The sequence below is a fragment of the Phoenix dactylifera genome, chromosome 13 (assembly GCF_051530095.1).
Source record: "Phoenix dactylifera cultivar Ajwa chromosome 13, Ajwa_hap1_PhDact_Kaust_v1.1, whole genome shotgun sequence".
Lineage (NCBI taxonomy): Eukaryota > Viridiplantae > Streptophyta > Magnoliopsida > Arecales > Arecaceae > Phoenix > Phoenix dactylifera.
Window position 1 is genome coordinate 1,853,256 of NC_143202.1, and position 19,581 is coordinate 1,872,836.

The following is a 19,581-nucleotide window of genomic DNA, read 5'->3' on the forward strand; positions in this document are numbered from 1 at the left end:
CCATAAGTGCTCGTTTTATAGGATATCCTAAAGAGTCATTAGGATACAATTTTTACGTCTCAGAGGATCACAATGTGTTTGTGAGCCGTCACGCCATCTTCTTGGAAAAACCAGTTTATCCTTGATTGAGGCAGTGGGAGGAAAATTGAGCTTGAAGAGAAAGTCTCTGAAAAGCAACGAGTCATGGATCCTATCGAACCCATTAATACAGAGCCAGTACACGATGTCCCTCAACCACCTCGCAGATCAAGTAGGGTCTCCCATCCTCCCGATAGATACTTAGGTATACTAGAAGAGGATATCGAGGAAATGTTCCTAGTGGGAGATAGGGATCATACACAAGATCCCAAAACCTACGACGAGGCGATATCTGATATCGATTCCGAGAAATGGCTGGAAGCCATGAAGTCAGAGTTAGACTCCATGCATTCCAACCAAGTCTGGACCTTAGTAGATCCACCAGAAGGTATTGTACCTATTGGATGAAAATAGATCTACAAAAGAAAGATAGGTTCGGATGGAAAGGTAGAGACCTATAAGGCAAAGCTTGTGGCAAAAGGGTATAGTCAACGCGAAGGCATTGACTATCAGGAAACCTTTTCACCTGTAGCCATGCTAAAATCCATCCGAACATTGCTTGCCATTGCAGTATTTCATGATTATGAAATCTGGCAGATGGATATGAAAACAGCTTTCCTGAATGGATATCTTGATGAAGACATCTATATGGAACAGCTTTTGAGTTTCACTTCCAGTGATGGAGATCACAAGGTCTGCAAGCTGCAAAGGTCCATCTGTGGACTAAAGCAAGCATCTCGGAGTGGAACACTCGTTTCGATGACGCAATCAAAACGTTTGATTTCATCAAAAATGAAGAGGAACCGTGTGTTTACAAAAGGGTTAGTGGGAGTGCTGTTTTTCGTACTGTACGTGGACGACGTCCTCCTGATAGGGAATGATATTCCCATGCTAACCTCGGTCAAGGTCAGGTTGTCAAAAGGGTTCTCCATGAAAGACCTTTGGGAAGCATCCTATAATTTGGGAATAAAGGTCTATAGAGATAGATCTAAAAGGATGCTTGGCCTATCACAGAAGATGTACATAGAGGAACTGCTGAAAAGGTTCAGCATGGAAAACTCTAATAGGGGTCTCTCACCCCTAAGGCATGGAATTAATCTCTCCAAGAAGATGTGACCCAACACATCTGAAGAGATTCAACGCATGAGCAAGATCCCCTATGCATCAGCAATAGGGAGCCTCATGTATGCCATGCTATGTACATGACTTGATATAGTACATGCTGTGAATGTCACGAGCATATGTCAATCAGATCCAGGCAAAAAGCACTGGATAGCTGTGAAGAACAGTCTTAAGTACTTGAGAAGAACTAAGGACATATTCTTGGTCTTTGGAAGAAAATCAGAGTTGAAGGTAGAAGGATGCACACATATTGATGATAGAAAGTCTACATCAGAATATGTGCAATGGTGGTTCAGTAAATTGGAAAAGTTCCAAAACAACCGATCATTATAGATTCTACCTTAGAAGCTGAATGTTAAGCCGTCTCTAAGGGTGCAGTGGAAATCTTCTGGTTTAAAAGGTTCATTGCAGAGTTAGGTGTAATGTCATCAGATGACATAATACTCTACTGCGATAACAAAGGCACCATAGCACTAGCTAAGGGGCCAAAGGTCTCATCAGAAATTGATGCACATAGAGCGGCAGTTTAACCTAATAAGCGACTACCTCGAAAGAAAATAAGTAGAGGATCAGAGAGTAGACTCCACAGAAAATGTGGCGGACCCATCCACTAAGCAGCTAAGTCGGCAGAAAACTAAAAGCGCATCTTGAGAAGATGGGGCTTAGGTTTATGGCTGATTGGCTTTAGTGCAAGTGGGAGATTGTTAGAAGTATGCCCTAGAAGCCAATCTGGCTGACACATTATTAATTCTAGGGACATAATTTTGTACTTGACTATTTATTATTGAATAAATAAAAGGCATCTTTTCATTCATATTGTTTATGTGTCTATGAATCGTCCAAGAAATTAAGAAGATGATGATGCATATTCTCAAGAGTTGAGAATTTGAGCCATTTATCATTGGTGATTAATTTCTAAATGCTCCTGATCAATGGATCATCACGAGGACGGTGATCGATCCGATCAGTGCACAGATCACTTTTCTTCTGGATGGACGAGACTTGAGTCCACAGTGTAGGAACACTGAAGTGATAGTGCAGGTGCTTGTTAGAGAACAAGGGTACTGAGCGTGACCAAGACAAGAAGTCACTTGGATGTCTATCCACTCGTCAGTGACTTGCTTGATGTTGCAGTAGTGTGACTGGTCCTTTGACCTGCGGTGCTTCGGCTACTCACAGTGAGGTTATTGTAGTTTGACTGCACACATACATGGTCTCTAGCCATATGGGTCCATGCAGTGTAGATTGGCTGCAGTAGGTTCACTGTAGGAGTAGGGTATGCTCCTATAAGGAATCTATCGATCTTGATAGATAAGGAGTGATCCTATGTGATTTGTTAGACTGAGTTCTAAGACCTTGGCCAGGGCAGTAATATAAAGTGGAGAAAGAGTTTTTCCACTATCGAACTCGAGTCAAATAAATCTTCACATATGACAGACGATGGGGTTTGACGAGCTGTCCATGACCTCCGTCCTGTAGGAATCCACGATAGTAGGACTGTATCACACGATAACTGCACCTAGAGGTTCATCATTCTATTCTACTGGGTAGCCACTACATGCTGCTAGGTGTCACTGGTGGATGGTGGGACTCACAGGGATTATTTCGATGATCGATAAACCCTAATGAGTAGAGTTGGAATCGTTCCAATCCATTGAAAGGAGTTTTCAATGATATTGTGATAGAGATCATAATATATCTCACTACCAATCAGAGTAGAACCTATGGGGTCGCACACATTAGAAGTATTGACCGATCCGATGGTTGAATCGTGATTAGAAATCACAAGCAATCAATTAGATTGATATTCAGTTGAAGAAGGAACAAAGGGAATTAATTAATTGGACTTAAACGTAAATCCTACTTCGAGTAGGATTCCTAGAGTCCTAATTGGATTAGGACTGGGAATCCTAGTTGGAGTAGGACTGGGATTCCTACTTGGAATAGGATTCCTACAATCCTAATTAGATTAGGAGTTTTGAATTAAAATTGGATTCCTACTTGGAGTAGGATTTCTAGAGTCCTAATCGGATTAGGACTTCGGATTCAAATTAGAGTCCTAATTGGATTAGGACTAAAATTAAATAAGTCCTAATTTGATTAGGGTTTCTTAAGTCCTAATTAATTATTAATCTAATGAATCAACATGACTCCTAATTGGGTTAGGATTGAAGAGTTCAATTGAGTCATGGTTCACTCAAGTTCTAATTGGATTAGGACTAGTATAGATTGAACCCAATTGATTCATGATTTGGTTAAACCCTAATTGGATTGGGACTAAACCAAATTAGGGCCACCCAATCCTCATTAGATGAGGATTAGGGCAACACAAAAGGGAGGGGCTCACGCCCCTCCCCTTTCTCCTCCTTGGTGCGGCAACACAAGAGGGGCCGGCGCCCCTCTTGGAAAGCAATCAAGGGCTCCTAACTTGTAGGAGCCCTTCATGCTTTAAAAAGGGGTGAGGGCGGCAGCTAGGGCTCCTAAGAGTTTTTTCTCTTCCCTTGGAGCCGTGGCCACCCTCTCCCTCCCTTGGTTCAGCCGCCAGCAAGAAGAAGGGAAAAAGAAGCCATGGCGCCCTCCTCTTCCTCCTTTCCTCCTTCCAACATAGGGAAAAGAAAGTAGGCTGCAGGGGCTTTGCTTCTTCCTCTTCTTCATCCTTCTTCTTCCTCCTCTCAAGTATATTCAAGAGTTGAAAGAAAGAGAGGAGATCAGCCATCAAAAGTTATCTCTGCAAGGGAGCTAGCACCCCGGTGAGATAGAGAGCTTGGATCGGATTCTGCTTCGTGGGGATATCCGTAGAGGCCGGACACTTGAACGGCTTCAAGCGAACCCTCTTTCAGAAATCCTACGATCATCAGATAGTGGTGAAGTTCTACCCACTCAAAGGTAAGTAGTAGATCTGAAATTAATCATGTCTTTTAATTTTAATCTCCCCTTTAGATTTCATAAAACTGAGTTAGAGGACTCTAGAAAATTTTTTGAAATCTACGTTCCCTAGAACGTTCATGAGATGAACGCCCCCGCACGTGTCTTTCCGCTGCGATCGTCGCAACGCGTGTGGGGATAACCCAACAGTGAGATGTTGTAGGGTAAAGGTGGGGTTGGGCACCAATAACTGTTAGGTGAGGACCCAATGACGACTTTATTCCTACGGTTATACGGTGGGTCAGACTTAACTAAGAAATGGGACCAATAACTGTTAGGTGAGGTCTTCATGGCTTAGAGACCAAGAAGCACTGCAACATGCTTGAGAAGCATTGTACAAGAGTTGTACATTCATCAATTTATGTGTCATCAATAACTGTTAGGTGAGGTGGCATGTAAATCGGTGGAACCGCAGTACCCACTAGAAACCCTAGTCGTGTAGGATTTCCGTTTTCCTACCAGGGGAGTGTGAGGAATTCGAGAAAATAGTGGGAGGTACATTCGTTCTAAAAATCCTTAGAACAGATTAAGGATCAAGTACAAAAGTCTAACTAGAATCTTTACTCTCTGCAGATCATAATGTCGGCCTCAAACCCTTTGACCCGTATTCTTGAGACCAACCGATTGACCGGTACAAATTATAAGGACTGGCTTAGAAATCTCAAAATTATTTTGAGCTGTGAGAAAATAGGCTACATACTCGATTCAGATATCCCCACACTACCAGCCGTCCTACTGATGTTCAGCGACAGATGCATCAAAAGTGGATGGATGATGACATTAGAGTCAAGTGCTATATGATGGCATCCATGTCCAATGAACTACAATGCCAGCATGAAAATATGAAGACTGCTAGGGACATACTAGCACACCTGCAAGAGTTGTATGGTGAGCAGAGTCGCACAGTTCGTTTTGAAGTATCCACGAGGCTCTTCAAGACAAAGATGCGCGAAGGGCAGTCCGTCCATGATCACGGTCTGACTATGATCAAGGACCTTGAGGAGCTTGAGAAGCACGGTATGAACATGCACAAGGAATTGCAAGTTGATCTGATCCTTCAATCCCTTCCTGATTCATTTGGTCAGTTTATAGTAAACTACCACATGAATAAGATTGAATGCACTAAGACTGAACTGATAAATATGTTGGTAACTGCTGAGGGAGCCTTGAAAGGTTCAAGGGGCAATGTCCTTGCTGCTGAGTTGACTTCTGGTTCCAAGAGAAAGTCTACTTGGAAGAAAAAGAAGCCTGCTAAGAAGCAGAAGAAAGACAAAAAGCCAAAGAAGAAAGTTCAAAAGAAAAAGACTAATGACAAAGGAAAATGTTTCCACTGCAATGTCGACGGCCACTGGAAGAGAAACTGTCCTTCATACCTCGAGAGCCTGAAGAATAAGAAAGGTGACACACCTTCAGAAGGTATAGACTTGCTCATAATTGAAACTAATCTAACGGTTTCTTCTACTTCTAATTGGATTATAGATTCTGGTTCTAGTGCTCATCTGTGCACTACCATGCAGGGTCTAAAGGAAAGTAGAAGGCTGGCGGAAGGTGCGGTAACCCTTCGGGTTGGCAACGGGGCAAAAGTTGCTGTTGTGGCTGTGGGCACCTACCATCTGCGACTACCGTCTGGTTTTAGTTTATTACTTAGAGACTGCAATTATATACCTGCTGCTAGCAGAAATTTGATTTCTGTTTCATGTCTAGCACAGGAAGGTCATGTTTTTACATTTGACAAAGACTGTTGTTCTATTTATTTCAGAAATAAAATAGTCGCACGTGGTTTTATGATTGACAGTCTCTATCATTTGCATATGGATGTATCTATAAATGTGTCTGAGCAAGAAGTGAGTGCCAAAGGATCTAAAAGATCCAGGGATGAGATAAACCAAAAGTATTTGTGGCACCTTAGGCTTGGCCATATTGGAGAGGACAGAATGAACAAAATGGATAAAGATGGGCCTCTTGGCTCATTGACTTCCGAGTCATATCCAGTTTGCGAGTCATGTCTTCAAGGAAAAATGGCCAGATTGTCCTTTGTAGGACATGGGGAGAGGACCACTGAAATACTTACCCCGGTACATACAGATGTATGTGGCCCATTCGATATGCTAGCCAGGGGACGTTATTCATACTTCATTACCTTTACCGATGATTATTAATGGTATGGGTATGTGTATCTTATGAGACACAAATCTGAATCTTTCGAAAAGTTTAAAGAGTTCAGAAATGAAGTAGAAAAACAAACTGGAAAACCCCTTAAGGCTCTTCGATCAGATCGAGGAGGAGAATACCTTAGTGGAGAATTCCGGGACTATCTCAAGGACAATGGCATAGTCTCACAATGGACTCCTCCAGGTACACCTCAACTCAACGGGGTGTCAGAGAGGAGAAATCGGACTCTATTGGATATGGTCCGGTCCATGATAAGCTTCACTAATCTACCGATGTTTCTTTGGGGAGATGCCTTACTTACCGCAGTATATCTACTGAATAGGGTTCCCTCGAAATCCGTTCCTACCACACCGTATGAGATATGGCATGGGAAGAAACCAAGTCTTGGTCATCTCAAGATTTGGGGATGTCCGGCCCACGTCAAAAGACTACATGCGGACAAACTAGAGGCTAGGACCATAAGTGCTCGTTTTATAGGATATCCTAAAGAGTCATTAGGATACAATTTTTACATCTCAGAGGATCACAATGTGTTTGTGAGCCGTCATGCCATCTTCTTGAAAAATCAGTTTATCCTTGACAGAGGCAGTGGGAGGAAAATTGAGCTTGAAGAGAAAGTCTCTGAAAAGCAACGAGTCATGGATCCTATCGAACCCATTAATACAGAGCCAGTACACGATGTCCCTCAACCACCTCGCAGATCAAGTAGGGTCTCCCATCCTCCCGATAGATACTTAGGTATACTAGAAGAGGATACTGAGGAAATGTTTCTAGTGGGAGATAGGGATCACGTACAGGATCCCAAAACCTACAACGAGGCGATATCTGATATCGATTCCGAGAAATGGTTGGAAGCTATGAAGTCTGTTGCCCAGATAGACAACCCAAGAGGGGGGGGGGGTGAATTGGGTTTTTAATATAATTTGGCTAATTAAAACTTAGTGGATGATTAATTAAAAACTATAGCAAGTTATTTAATTAAAGCCTAGTGCTGTGAGTAATGTGCGGGGAAGAAGATGAGAGACAATGCACTACAAACACAAAGTTTTATAGTGGTTCGGAGCTAACCCTTGCTCCTACGTCCACTCCCCAAGTCTCACTTGGGAATTTCACTATAACCCCCTTGGATTACAGCCGGTTGTTTTGCAAGCTCACAACCAAACTTGTTGTTTTACGAGCTCACAACGAACTCGGTCGGTTTTCCCAGGCTCACCGACTAGAACCAACCCCGATTGTTTTCCCGGGCTCACAATCAAACCCTTACAAACGTTGGTTTTAACTTGGCTCACCAACCAACCTTAAACCCCTTGATTCAATCCCCCGATTGAATCAAGTAAATACAAGAGATAGAAGAAAACAGAAAATAGCTTCTCAAAAAGCAGATTTAAGACAATATAATCGTAAAGGAGTTAGAAGCCCTCAAACGCTTTTAAGCTGGTGAAGAGGTATGGCTTCTGGAACTCCGGTCTCCTCTTGAAAGAGTGGTCGACTTGAATGCAGGAGGAGGAAGCTTTGATTGTTGGGAAGAAGTTGTTGGAGCAGTAAATGCAGATCTTCCCTTTTTCGTTTAAGAGCACTTGGTGAGCTTGAAAACTTGAATGCTTGGAGTGGAATATCTGTTCTCCCCCTTGCTACAGTCCTCTGTGGCTATTTAAGCCAACCCCCATGGAAACTAGCCGTTACTCTGCTTTTTCTGGCCGTTCTGCACACTCTGCGCAGCCTGACAATATGACCGTTGGTGGGTTGGAGTCGACTCACGCGATCAGGAGTCGACTCGGCTGTAGCAGGAGTCGACTCACGCTTTTCCTGAGTCGACTCGGCAACTGTTCCAAATTTGAATTAAAGTTGCCGTCTTGACTGGGAGTCGACTCGTCTTGACCTGGAGTCGACTCGCCAACTTCTGGAGTTGACCTGGCAATTTTTGGAGTCGGCTCATTCACTGAAGTCCGTGGATCCAAATTTGAATTTTGTCCACTCGAGTCGACTCGACTATCCTGGGAGTCGACTCGAATCTCAGAGCCCGAACTCTCGATTCTCTGTCGTTTGGCTCATCCAGTCTTGGAGTCGACTCGAACCTCCTTGGAGTCGACTCGGCTCTCAGTTTCCGAAAGTTGGTCTTCTGCCTTTTGACGTGTAGCTTGTCTTGGAGTCGACTCGAGCTGTCTGTGAGTCGACTCGAATCTCAGAGGCAGTAACATGGTCTTCTGTCTGTTGATGGTCGCTCAGTCTCGGAGTCGACTCGTGTACTGCCGGAGTCGACTCGAATCTCAGAGTCCGAAAATCGTTCTCTGACTTTTTCCTTGTGTTCCTCTGAGAGTCGACTCTTACCTTCTTTGGAGTCGACCTGCCAACCATCGGAGTCGACTCGCGTTCCACTGGAGTCGACTCGAATCTCAGACCCGAAAACTGCTCTCTGACTTTTCTGCCTGTGACTGCTTGGAGTCGACTCTTACTTCCCTGGAGTCGACTCGGTGAACATTGGAGTCGACTCGCGCACTTCAGGAGTCGACTCGTTGACAGGTTCTGAGATGAAGCTTTCTGTTCTTCTTTCTGTTCTCAGTCGGAGTCGACTCGTACTAATCTGGAGTCGACTCGAGCTCGTGCCAGTGAACTTGATACGCTTGGAGTCGACTCGAGTCTCAGACATTGGTTCATGCAGACTTCTTAACTTATCCAAAATACTATGAACCAAGTCTAGAAACACTTGGACAGAATTTTCACTGAAACACTCAATTGAATTCATTAGTAATCACAAGATATACTCAATTGCTTTGAGCTCATCAAAATCAAATGGGGTTTTAATCAATCACTCCACAATCTCCCTCTTTTTGATGATGACAAAACTTTGAGTATATGTAAAATGAATTGCTCATAAAACAATGAAGTAAAATCCATAAATGAATTCAAATGTCTGATAATTTAATTTATCCAAGTTTGAAAGGAGTGAAACATTAAATTTCGGAGTTAAAGCTCCCCCTTTCATTTGGAATTATATAAGCCTTCATATTATGCAATTAATTGTTTGGCTTATATGTCATTAATGATTTAGCTTGATTAAAATTCAGATTCTCCCCATCAACATATGCATTCAACTATATTTTGATTTTCTGAATTTCCTCTTCATGCTTTGAAGTTTTTTTTTTGAACTGAATTTTATCTTTTTAGAGGGAAAATCTGTCAATTTGTTCTTGAGTAGGATTCAGCTAATCTCCAAATATCCCTTGAATAGATTCTGGAGATTACTCCATTAGGAGCCCCAAAAGAGAGATAATGAGCCTCGAGGTACCGAATCCACTTAGAACAAATTTGTATGTGTTTTTAAGAGTTTATCGTTTTATTTATTTCCATTGATTTTTTTTACATATTTTTTCAATATTTCTCTCCTTTTACATATTTTACCATATTTTATACATATTTCTTCCCCTTTTTGTCATCATACCAAAAAGGAGGTAATCACACACAATCAATGGCACAATCAACAAATGGCACATCAAATGGCACATAATTGAAGATAAAATGTCTACTCATTGTATTGATATGAATGTGAACACATTTGAGCATACAATAAGTAAGGTAAAACAATACATCACACAAAAACATCTATGGCCTCCTCGAAGATGAGGCTCCCCCTCTCGAGGATGTGGCACCTCCTCTCGAGGATGGTGCTCCTCCTCTCAATCGGCTCTGCTCCATGAGGAGGGTGACTGCATCTGTCACATGGCCAAGCTGTGCGATGATAGACGTGGTGGCTCTGCTATGTGTAGTGGAGAGCTCTGTCACCGACGCCTGAAGCCCAGTCACCGATGTCTGTAGTGCGTCCAGCTTGTCGATGAGTACATTCGACAAGCGCTCGGCCCCCTCGGTGGTGGTGTGCATGTCACGACCTATCTCCTCTCGCATCTGTCGAGTGGAGCTCGTGACCTCATTCATGCTTTGGAACTGGGCCTGGACCAAACTCCGGATATTGTAGATCTCTTCCCGTATATGAGCCGTCATGTCAGTCACGGCTGTCAAGGAAGGGACCAACTGAGAAGATATGGGTGCAGGAGTGGGAGCAGGCACCGCACCTCGGAGCTCCCGAAGCAGCTCGTCCCTCAGATCTCGGACGATCTCCTGCCGCAGCTCCCGGAGCTGCTCTAGATCAATCCGAACCTCCATAGATGGTGTAGCTGAGGAGGAAGGTCCGGCAAAGGTGGTAGGAGCAGGAGGAGTGGATGGGAGGTCTGGATGGTCTGGAAGGTCTGGGTAGTCTGAATCTGGCTCAGGACTGGGTGATGGTCTGGTGGTCTGAGCAGTGAGAGTAGACTTCCTAACCCAGATCCCTTCTCTCTTCCGAAATCCCATCCTGTGCATAGTCCCCGTACACAAGCGATCAGTCCATCGCAAGGCACGAGAGGGTTCCCTCCCAGGAATGGGAATCTCGTACTGCCTAAAAAGAAGAGTGAATAACATCCCGTATGGGAGTGAGAGCCTAGGTCTATCTAGGGGCTCACACATATACCTATAAATGAGCTTTGGGAAGTTGATCGGGGTGTCCTGAAGGATATAAGACATAATAGCTAAGTCCCTCTCATTCACAAAATCAAATCTCCCTGTCTTAGGGAAGATGGACCTGGACAGAATGCTCAAAAGGATTCTCACTTCAATAGGAAGTGAGCTAGCAGATACCTCATCTAGGGGGGACTGAGGTGGATGCCCTAAGACGACCGTAAGGGCCGCAACTCTATCCTCAGGGTGTGCGGGAGCCACCCCTACTAATGGAAGGTGAAGGATATGGGCAATGAGGTCCTCTGTGACACGCAACGGGACACCTACTACCGTACCCTCGATACCTCCATCTCCCCGATGGACGGTACTGTAAAACTCTTGAACTAGGCCAGGATAGGTGGGAAGGTCCAAGGTGAGGAAGTACTCTAGGCCCTGGGCTCTAAGCCTATCGCCTATGGTGAATCCCTCCCGGGAGAGATAGTCGAAATCGACAAACCTCCCGGAGGTGACGGCCTTCCCGGCCAACGGCCTAACGAGAACCACCCTAGGCGGGGAACGATCCGGAGGTGGTTGCCTCGCGGGATCGTGCCGCACCTTGGAGCGTCGCTCGGGACCGGCCTCGGGACGGGACCTATTCCTAACGACGGTCTTACGAGGCATCTTGACTTAAACGGGAAGAAAAATACCTAGAGGACGGTGAAGAACCGACAGAGGAAGCTCGGGATGGACCGGAAATGACCTAGGAACGGACGGAAACTCAATGTCCGGCGAAGAATCGACGGGAAAAGGGCTTGGAGACGATCGGGGATGACCTAGGAGTCGGCTCTAGGGCTTTGTGAACAGTGGCAGCTTGAGGAAAAGTGTTTGCGAAACGACAAACCTAGGGTTAAAAAGTCGGATCCCGACTGCGAGTCGACTCCCCTGAGTCGCGAGTCGACTCGACCTCGAGTCGACTCCAGAATATGCGCGAGTCGACTCTCTGTTAGCGCATGTAGACTTCGAGTCGACTCCCGACAGTGTGCGAGTCGACTCCCCCTCAGCTGCCAACTTTGCGAGTCGACTCCCGCTAATGCGCGAGTCGACTCCCCCTTAGGAGCCGGCTCTGAAACTTACTCGAGTCGTCTCTAACCTTGGCACGCACCTAAAAACCATGCCATAATCGTGCCAAATGAGGAAAAATCACCTAATTAAGGACTGATTTGATGATCACTGCATAGAAACTCTATTTTAACCTCATTCTAATCATCAAAATCAATTAATCTAGTGAAAAACTCCCACTAGGATGGATCAATCACTCCTAATCCCCTTCTAAGCACACTAAACCTCTCTTCACTTAGGGGTTTTGTAAAAATGTCTGCTAATTGATTATCAGTACACACAAATTGGAGTGACACATCACCATTCAATACATGATCTCTTATGAAGTGATGTCTTATCTCAATGTGTTTAGTTCTTGAGTGTTGAATTGGATTTTTAGTTAGATTTATGGCACTTGTGTTATCACAATTAATGGGAATTTTATCTTGTTTAATGCCATAATCTTCTAATTGTTGTTTAATCCATAAGATTTGAGCACAACAACTCCCGGCTGCAACATATTCAGCTTCTGCAGTGGATAATGCAACCGAGTTTTGTTTCTTGCTAAACCATGAGATTAGGTTTTCTCCTAGAAATTGACAAGACCCGCTGGTACTTTTTCTATCAAGCTTACATCCAGCGAAGTCTGAATCTGTGTACCCTATTAAGTTTAGGCTAGATTCTTTAGAGTACCACAGCCCTATGTTCTTAGTTCCAATTAAGTATTTAAAGATTCTCTTAACTGCAGCTAGGTGTGATTCTTTAGGATTAGCCTGATATCTAGCACACATGCACACACTAAACATAATATCAGGCCTACTTGCAGTAAGATACAGTAAAGAACCTATCATACCTCTATAAAGTTTTTGATCTACAGATTTACCTGATTCATCTTGGTCTAACTTGCATGATGAGCTCATGGGGGTGCTGATTGACTTGTTTCCCTCCATATCAAACTTCTTGAGCATCTCCTTGATATATTTTGCTTGATTGATGAAGATGCCTTTTTCAGATTGTTTGATTTGAAGCCCGAGGAAATAGTTCAGCTCTCCCATCATGCTCATCTCAAACTCACTCTGCATCAAATCAGCAAATTCCTCGCAGAGGCGATTGTTAGTAGCACCGAAAATGATATCATCAACATAAATCTGTACTAATAACATATCCTTATTTTTCTTTTTCAGAAATAATGTTGTATCTACATTTCCCCTAGAGAATTCATGTTCTAATAGGAATTTACTAAGTCTCTCATACCATGCTCTAGGTGCTTGTTTTAGTCCATAAAGCGCTTTGTTCAGTTTATACACATGATTAGGGTATTGATGATTTTCAAAACCAGGAGGTTGTTCTACATACACCTCCTCATTAATAAACCCATTTAGAAAAGCACTTTTTACATCCATTTGATATAGCTTGAAGTCCTTAGAGCATGCATATGCTAATAGAAGTCTAATCGCCTCAAGTCTAGCTACGGGAGCAAAGGTTTCATCAAAATCTATGCCTTCTTCTTGATTATAATCCTTTGCTACTAGTCTAGCCTTATTCCTTATAACAATTCCATTTTCATCTAGTTTATTTTTATATATCCATTTTGTACCTATTATTGGATATTCAGAAGGTCTCTCTACTAGATCCCACACTTTGTTTCTAGTAAATTGGTTTAGTTCTTCTTGCATTGCATTTATCCAATTTACATCATTTTCGGCTTCTTCTATATGTTTGGGCTCAAAGTGTGAAACAAAAGCTAGATGGTTTATTCAAATTTCTAAGAGATGCCTAGTCCTAACCGGTTGTGATGGATTATCTAGAATTAGTTCCTTAGGATGCCCGTGAGCATACCTCCAAGCTTTAGTTAGCCCATGATCCACTATAGGCTCTTGGTTTGATGATTCTCCTTCAATCAACTTTTGATTATCATCTTGTAATCCCATCTCATCTATCTTTTCTTCAAGTATTTCAATATCATCATCACAATTAACCTTCTTACTAGATGAGATGTCATTAGAGTCATAAAAAACAACATGTATAGATTCTTCTATAACTAGTGTTCTTTTATTAAAGACTCTATAGGCTTTACTAGTTGTAGAATAACCTAAGAATATTCCTTCATCAGATTTAGGGTCAAATTTCCCTAGATTATCTTTCCCATTATTATGTACAAAACACCTACATCCAAAAACATGAAAATAGTTAACCTTTGGTTTTCTGTTTTTCCACAGTTCATAAGGTGTTTTCTTTATGATGGGTCTTAATAGAACTCTATTTAATATATGGCAGGAAGTATTAATGGCTTCTCCCCAAAAGTACTTAGGGAGGTTACTTTCACATAACATCGTTCTAGCCATTTCCTCTAGTGTTCTATTTTTCCTTTCCACAACTCCATTTTGTTGTGGTGTCCTAGGTGCAGAAAAATTATGGGTTATCCCCTTTTTACTACAAAATTCATCAAATAATTGATTTTCGAATTCGGTACCATGGTCACTTCTAATGGCTATGACTGAAGACCCTCTAGCATTTGTTACTTCCTTATGGAACTTTTTAAACATGGAAAATGCTTGGTCCTTATGTGCTAGAAACATGACCCATGTGTACCTAGAGTAATCATCTACTATGACTAGACCATATTTATTTCCACCTAGGCTTGTTGTTCTAGTTGGACCAAATAGGTCCATGTGTAATAATTCTAGAGGCCTAGAGGTAGAGACACATTTTATGGGTTTAAAAGAATTCCTAGATTGTTTGCCAAATTGACATGCTTCACAGATTTTGTTCTTTTCAAATTTTAACTTTGGCAAACCTATCACGGAATCTCTTTTAACTAATTTAGTTATTGTGTCCATGCTTGCATGACCTAACTTACGGTGCCATAACCAACTAGCATCATTATCTTTAGTTTCATTAACAACTAAACATTGGTTATGTTTTGCAAGGTCTTCTAGGTCTACCACATATACATTTCCACGTCTAATCCCTTTAAAAACTAAACTATTATCATTAGTATTTGTTATAATGCATAGTGATGGTTTAAACATAACATCATATCCTTTGTCACATAATTGACTAATGCTTAACAAGTTATGCTTAAGACCATCAACATATCTAACATTATCTATAAAAGTAGAAGGGGTGATTTGAACTTTACCAATACCAATGATGTGACCTTGGTTGTTGTCTCCAAACGTCACAGCACCTCCCTTCTTAGCTTCAAGGGTGAAAAATTGGTCTTTATCACCCGTCATGTGCCTTGAGCAGCCACTATCCAAATACCAGCAATTTTTGTTGACCTTGGCTGCAAGACACTCCTACACAAGCAAATCATGTCATCTTAGGTACCCAAGTTTTCTTGGGTCCTTAATGGTTAGTCAAGTTGGTTCCTTTTGGAACCCATACCCTTTTAATTTTTCTTTTAGTTTTACTTTTTCTAAAATTACATACATTTGCTTTATGGCCTACTGTACCACAACAAAAGCAGGTTATTTTCTTAGTTTTTGTTTCCCCAGCTTTAACAAAGAAGTTACTAAGAAGTTTTTGCTTATTCCTTGGTTTATATCCTAAACCGGCTTTATTAAACACTGCACGTTGACTATTTAGTATCATGTTTAATTTTTCAGAACTATAGGTAAATCTTTCAACTAAGGGTTTGTATTTGTTAAGTTCTTTAGTTAGTGTCTGATTTTCGGCTTTTAGATCATTAAGTTCTTTAGTAAGATCCTTATCTAAGGTTTGTTTATATTTTTTAAGTTCTGAAAATTCCTTAGTTAGTTTTTCATTTTCTTTAGTTAAGGTGTTGGTCTTTTGAGTTAAAAGTTGGTTGCTTGTTTTAAGTTCTATATTTTCTTTGGTGATTAAATCCTTATCCTTAACTAATTTATCGTATTTATGTAGGTATGATTGATTAGTTATTTTCAGTTCTTTATTCTTAAGATTTATAGCCTTATATTCTACCATTAATTCATTAAATGCATCATAAAGTTCATCAAAAGAAAAATCAGGATGCGTGTCGGAAGTTACCTCGTTTTCGTTGGCCATGAAACAGAAATTGGCCTTCTCTTCTTGTTCATCATCTGATGAGGAGGATGATGAGTCGGAGTCCGATAGGGTAGTCACAAGTGCCTTTTTCTTCCTGTACTTACTCCCCTTCTTCAGTAAGGGGCACTCTGCTCTTATGTGACCCGGCTTCTTGCACTCGTAACAACCAATCCCCTCATTTTTCCTTTCCTTACCTTTGTCCTTCCTGTAGGAATTTGAGGGGCCTCTCCTTTGATGATAGGACTTCTTGTGGTTGATGAATTTCTTGAACTTGCGCACAAGAAGAGCCTCACCACCATCTTCCTCATCTTCTTCTTCTTCGCTGCTGCTGCTGCAAGACAAGTCCTTGTTAGAAGAAGTAGATTTAAGGGCTATTACCTTTTTCTTATGGGAGGACTCTTCCTCGTTGTGTTGTTTCATGGTGAGCTCGTGCGTCATGAGGGATCCAAGAAGCTCCTCAAGTGGTAGCTTGTTTAAGTCCTTGGCTTCTTGAATTGCTGTCACTTTAGCTTCCCACGACCTCGGTAGACACCGAAGGATTTTTCTGACAAGCTCACTGTTAGTATAGTTCTTACCAAGGCTTTTTAGGCCATTGACAATATCAGTAAACCTAGTGAACATGGATGTGATTGTTTCATTTGAATCCATTTTAAATAGTTCATATTTATGAACCAAGATGTTTATTTTGGATTCCTTGACTTGATTCGTGCCCTCATGGGTCACTTCAAGTCTGTCCCAAATTTTTTTTGCTGAATTACAAGTTGAAATCCTATTGAATTCATTACGGTCTAAGGCACAATAGAAGACATTCATTGCTTTAGAGTTTAATTGTGCCTTCCTCATGTCATGTTCATCCCAGTCCATTTCAAGTTTAGGTACCTTAACACCATCTACGTATATGGATGGGATGTATGGCCCATTTACTACAATGGACCACATCTCATAGTCTTGGGCTTGGATGAATATTCTCATCCTAGCCTTCCAGTATGAGTAGTCAGATCCATTGAAGAAAGGGAGTCTTTGAGTGGACTGACCCTCAATGTGAGAAGATCCAAATGGGGTTGTCATTTTGATCTTTTAACTCTTGAGTGGAAGAGTTTTTGGCTCTGATACCACTTGTTGCCCAGATAGACAACCCAAGAGGGGGGGGTGAATTGGGTTTTTAATATAATTTGGCTAATTAAAACTTAGTGGATGATTAATTAAAAACTATAGCAAGTTATTTAATTAAAGCCTAGTGCTGTGAGTAATGTGCGGGGAAGAAGATGAGAGACAATGCACTACAAACACAAAGTTTTATAGTGGTTCGGAGCTAACCCTTGCTCCTACGTCCACTCTCCAAGTCTCACTTGGGAATTTCACTATAACCCCCTTGGATTACAGCCGGTTGTTTTGCAAGCTCACAACCAAATTTGTTGTTTTACGAGCTCACAACGAACTTGGTCGGTTTTCCCAGGCTCACCAACTAGAACCAACCCCGATTGTTTTTCCGGGCTCACAATCAAACCCTTACAAACGTTGGTTTTAACTTGGCTCACCAACCAACCTTAAACCCCTTGATTCAATCCCCCGATTGAATCAAGTAAATACAAGAGATAGAAGAAAACAGAAAATAGCTTCTCAAAAAGCAGATTTAAGACAATATAATCGTAAAGGAGTTAGAAGCCCTCAAACGCTTTTAAGCTGGTGAAGAGGTATGGCTTCTGGAACTCCGGTCTCCTCTTGAAAGAGTGGTCGACTTGAATGCAGGAGGAGGAAGCTTTGATTGTTGGGAAGAAGTTGTTGGAGCAGTAAATGCAGATCTCCCCTTTTTCGTTTAAGAGCACTTGGTGAGCTTGAAAACTTGAATGCTTGGAGTGGAATATCTGTTCTCTCCCTTGCTACAGTCCTCTGTAGCTATTTAAGCCAACCCCCACGGAAACTAGCCGTTACTCTGCTTTTTCTGGCCGTTCTGCACACTCTGCGCAGCCTGACAATATGACCGTTGGTGGGTTGGAGTCGACTCGCGCGATCAGGAGTCGACTCGGCTGTAGCAGGAGTCGACTCACGCTTTTCCTGAGTCGACTCGGCAACTGTTCCAAATTTGAATTAAAGTTGCCGTCTTGACTGGGAGTCGACTCGTCTTGACCTGGAGTCGACTCGCCAACTTCTGGAGTTGACCTGGCAATTTTTGGAGTCGGCTCATTCACTGAAGTCCGTGGATCCAAATTTGAATTTTGTCCACTCGAGTCGACTCGACTGTCCTGGGAGTCGACTCGAATCTCAGAGCCCGAACTCTCGATTCTCTGTCGTTTGGCTCATCCAGTCTTGGAGTCGACTCGAACCTCCTTGGAGTCGACTCGGCTCACAGTTTCCGAAAGTTGGTCTTCTGCCTTTTGACGTGTAGCTTGTCTTGGAGTCGACTCGAGCTGTCTGTGAGTCGACTCGAATCTCAGAGGCAGTAACATGGTCTTCTGTCTGTTGATGGTCGCTCAGTCTCGGAGTCGACTCGTGTACTGCCGGAGTCGACTCGAATCTCAGAGTCCGAAAATCGTTCTCTGACTTTTTCCTTGTGTTCCTCTGAGAGTCGACTCTTACCTTCTTTGGAGTCGACCTGCCAACCATCGGAGTCGACTCGCGTTCCACTGGAGTCGACTCGAATCTCAGACCCGAAAACTGCTCTCTGACTTTTCTGCCTGTGACTGCTTGGAGTCGACTCTTACTTCCCTGGAGTCGACTCGGTGAACATTGGAGTCGACTCGCGCACTTCAGGAGTCGACTCGTTGACAGGTTTTGAGATGAAGCTTTCTGTTCTTCTTTCTGTTCTCAGTCGGAGTCGACTCGTACTAATCTGGAGTCGACTCGAGCTCGTGCCAGTGAACTTGATACGCTTGGAGTCGACTCGTGATACTCGGGAGTCGACTCGAGTCTCAGACATTGGTTCATGCAGACTTCTTAACTTATCCAAAATACTATGAACCAAGTCTAGAAACACTTGGACAGGATTTTCACTGAAACACTCAATTGAATTCATTAGTAATCACAAGATATACTCAATTGCTTTGAGCTCATCAAAATCAAATGGGGTTTTAATCAATCACTCCACAAAGTCAGAATTAGACTCCATGCATTCCAACCAAGTCTGGACCTTAGTAGATCCACCAGAAGGTATTGTACCTATTGGATGTAAATGGATCTACAAAAAAAAAAAAGATAGGTTCGGATGGAAAGGTAGAGACCTATAAAGCAAGGCTGGTGGCGAAAGGATATAGTCAACGCGAAGGCATTGACTATCAGTAGACCTTTTCACCTGTAGCCATGCTAAAATCCATCCGAACATTGCTTGCCATTGCAGCATTTCATGATTATGAAATCTGGCAGATGGATGTGAAAACTGCTTTCCTAAATGGATATCTTGAAGAAGATATCTATATGGAACAGCCTTTGGGTTTCATTTCCAGTGATGGAGATCACAAGGTCTGCAAGCTGCAAAGGTCCATTTATGGACTAAAACAAGCATCTCGGAGTTGGAACACTCGTTTCGATGACGCAATCAAAACGTTTGATTTCATCAAAAATGAAGAGGAACCGTGTGTTTACAAAAAGATTAGTGGAAGCGCTGTCGTATTTCTCGTACTGTACGTGGACGACATCCTCCTGATAGGGAATGATATTTCCATGCTAACCTCGGTCAAGGTCTGGTTGTCAAAA

At 42.4% G+C, this 19,581-nt stretch overlaps 1 protein-coding gene across 1 annotated transcript in view; it reads right to left on the reverse strand.

Moving 5' to 3' along the window:
• LOC149751420 (uncharacterized) overlaps positions 1–15,974 on the reverse strand; it is a 61,512-nt gene extending 45,538 nt beyond the window's left edge. Inside the window, exon 1 of the mRNA XM_089927026.1 lies at positions 15,874–15,974. Within this exon, the coding sequence (XP_089783152.1) occupies positions 15,874–15,926 (53 nt within the window). The 5' untranslated portion in view covers positions 15,927–15,974. The remainder of the gene's footprint in view (positions 1–15,873) is intronic.
• Positions 15,975–19,581: the final 3,607 nt, after the last annotated feature.